This window comes from Cyprinodon variegatus, unplaced genomic scaffold (genome assembly GCF_000732505.1).
Source record: "Cyprinodon variegatus isolate N-32 unplaced genomic scaffold, C_variegatus-1.0 Scaffold269, whole genome shotgun sequence".
NCBI classification, from domain to species: Eukaryota; Metazoa; Chordata; class Actinopteri; order Cyprinodontiformes; family Cyprinodontidae; genus Cyprinodon; species Cyprinodon variegatus.
Genome location: NW_015150722.1, coordinates 636,594 through 639,081, shown reverse-complemented (window position 1 = coordinate 639,081; position 2,488 = coordinate 636,594). Strand labels below are relative to the sequence as shown.

Sequence of the window (2,488 nt, the reverse complement as noted above, 5' to 3'; positions counted from 1 at the left end):
TGTTTCTTAGCCCCATCAATCACAATTCGTCAACATTTGATCATAAAAAATAACTGCATAGCTACATTGCTTACTAACAAGTTACTTTTATTGTTCTGTAACTAAGTTACTACAGTAACTCAGTTGCTTTTTAGGAGAAGTAACTACTATTTTTTTAAAGCAACATTTTAAACACTATAAACTCAAACGATAAAATCTATTGGAGACTGTATGTTTTGTCAAATATTTGGGAGCACAAACAAAATGTTTCTCATCTACTTTTAATAACGGGGGGGAGCAGTCACTCACACTGCAACACACCGCAACAGCGGAACTTTGCCCGCCCAAAACAAACCAGGGGGGCGGAGCTTGACCCCTTACTTCACACTATAACAGCTCTGATCTAAACAGCTCTTACATACTCTTTCCTTTTTTTTTTTCTAAAATTACGTTTATTGAGAAGCTCTTCATGAAGACTCAGAACAGTTTTCCTAACTGCCATCATCATCACTGCAGGTCTTTAAGCTGTGAGACACACAGTTTATCTTTGTCAGTCACAGGGAAGTCATCAGTCACACAGGAAGTGAGACAAGGTGAGAAAATAAAGCATTTATTTGATAGGAAAATAGAAAGTAAAACATTTAAACGTGTTTGTTCTGCTCTCGCTCTGACCCACAGTGTTCCAATTAGAAACCTGCTCTGTCTCATTGCCAGACTCAGGCTTACTATTCAATTCCTGGAGGTTGTACTCACCTAGAGTGTTCACAGTGACGACCTCGCTGAAGGGGCCTGTGCCTAGCTTATTCTGAGCCAGGACACTGAACTGGTAAGTTGTGTCTGGCTCCAAGCCCGACAACACCATCCAGTCCTGGCCTCCAGGTACGGGTATGGAGACCCAGTCATGTGGACCTAAACGCTCCCTCTTCAGCCTGAACAGAAGTCAAGGAGAGATGTGAGTGGACAAACAAGAAAGCGGAGATGGACACTAGAACAACACAACTGCCTTGGCTTTTATCTACTTGTTCCTAAACTTCTGAAAAAAATACCTTCAAGAACTCCTCAACACTACCTCAATGTTTACATTGAAGCTGTGGCAGAAAACAGTGAAGAAAGTTAAGAAAGGGCTAGAAAAATGTCCTGGGTACGGCCACGTCTATTATGTGGTCAGGTGGAGTGGATCTGGATACACGTCACCCTGCTGGTGCTTTCTACCCCTACAGCTCTGTGATCATTAATCAGAAGATCCTCACACCTGAACGCAGACTCCAATATGGCTGCCATTTGTAGTGTTATTATCATCACAGGAAGAAGCAGATCTATCGTCCAACTTGGAAAAACGTTTTGTCGGATGTGATTCTAGTTTCTTACTGCAGCATGAGCAGGTTTAAGTTAATTTAATAAAAAAAAATGATTAAACAAAAAGCCCCAAAGTCCTTTGGGACGACTACCAATTGTAGCTAATAAAGTCTAGAACAGAAGTCGGCAACCAGCGGCTCCAGACCTGCATGCGACTTCTTAACGCCCCCTTGTAGCTCCCTGGAGCTTTTTAAAAAATGTGTGCAAATGAAAAGACATGGATTTTTTTGTCTGTTTTAATATGGTGTGCAGGAGTTCAAACAAACTTTCTTTATGTTTTTCAATGCTGTATAAATGTGTATAATACATTTAAACAACTGTAAACATTTCATTTAAACAAAGCGGTGGGTGTGTCTCAGGCCATGGATCCCAGAGAGAAAAAAAGGAAGATAGCTGATGAGAACAGATGATTCAAAGAAGAATGGAGCAAATAATTTGCTTTCATTACCAATGAGGAAGGATTGCCTGCATGTTTGCTTTGGAATGAGAAGTTGTCAAATAATAAAAAGAGTCATTAGGAAAGGCCTTTCCAGGGAAGGCTAAATATGCAGCCCAACACCAAGCTGGGAGAGAAAAAGTCCGATTGCAGAACTTCTGGATAAATTAGAGGAGAGCATAGATAGAAGAAGTAGATTGCATCTCCAAACTCCACTACTGCTGCTAGTTTGGTTGAAGCATAGAAAACCGTTCATGGACCGAACATGTAGCACTCTGATGCAGGGATGGGAACTTTCTTCCATTTTTTCCCCCAATCCTCAAGATGAAAATAGAAATTAAAAATCTGATTTCTTTATTGTTTCTGCCATTTCATCACTGCAACAAAACATAATACACTAATATTGTAGTGGAATTTAAACTTAAAGTCGTAGGGAAGCGGCTGTTCCAACCTTTGCATTTCTGAATTCTCCCGAGTGGTGTCTAACTTTACATAAGTGAATAAAGTCATGTGATTGGTCGATTATCAAGGGGGCGGGATTGTTGTGGTTGAAGGTTCGAAAGCTAGTTTGGTTGTGGCCGGTTTGTCGGAAGCATCTAGCTAACCAGTTAGCAACTTAGTGCTAGCAGGTTCCCAATGGGAAATTCCATTGGGACCAAGTAGTACTAAATTGGTGCCTTAGAAACGACGCTGTCAAGGAACGCTATGGACAGAGGA

General features: G+C 40.9%; 1 protein-coding gene across 1 annotated transcript in view; it reads right to left on the bottom strand.

The window, feature by feature from the left end:
* Window positions 1–2,488, bottom strand: part of LOC107089870 (protein turtle homolog B-like) — a 184,100-nt gene that overhangs the window by 53,400 nt on the left and 128,212 nt on the right. The window contains exon 11 of the mRNA XM_015382890.1: window positions 733–908. Coding sequence (XP_015238376.1) covers window positions 733–908 — 176 coding nt within the window. The remainder of the gene's footprint in view (window positions 1–732; window positions 909–2,488) is intronic.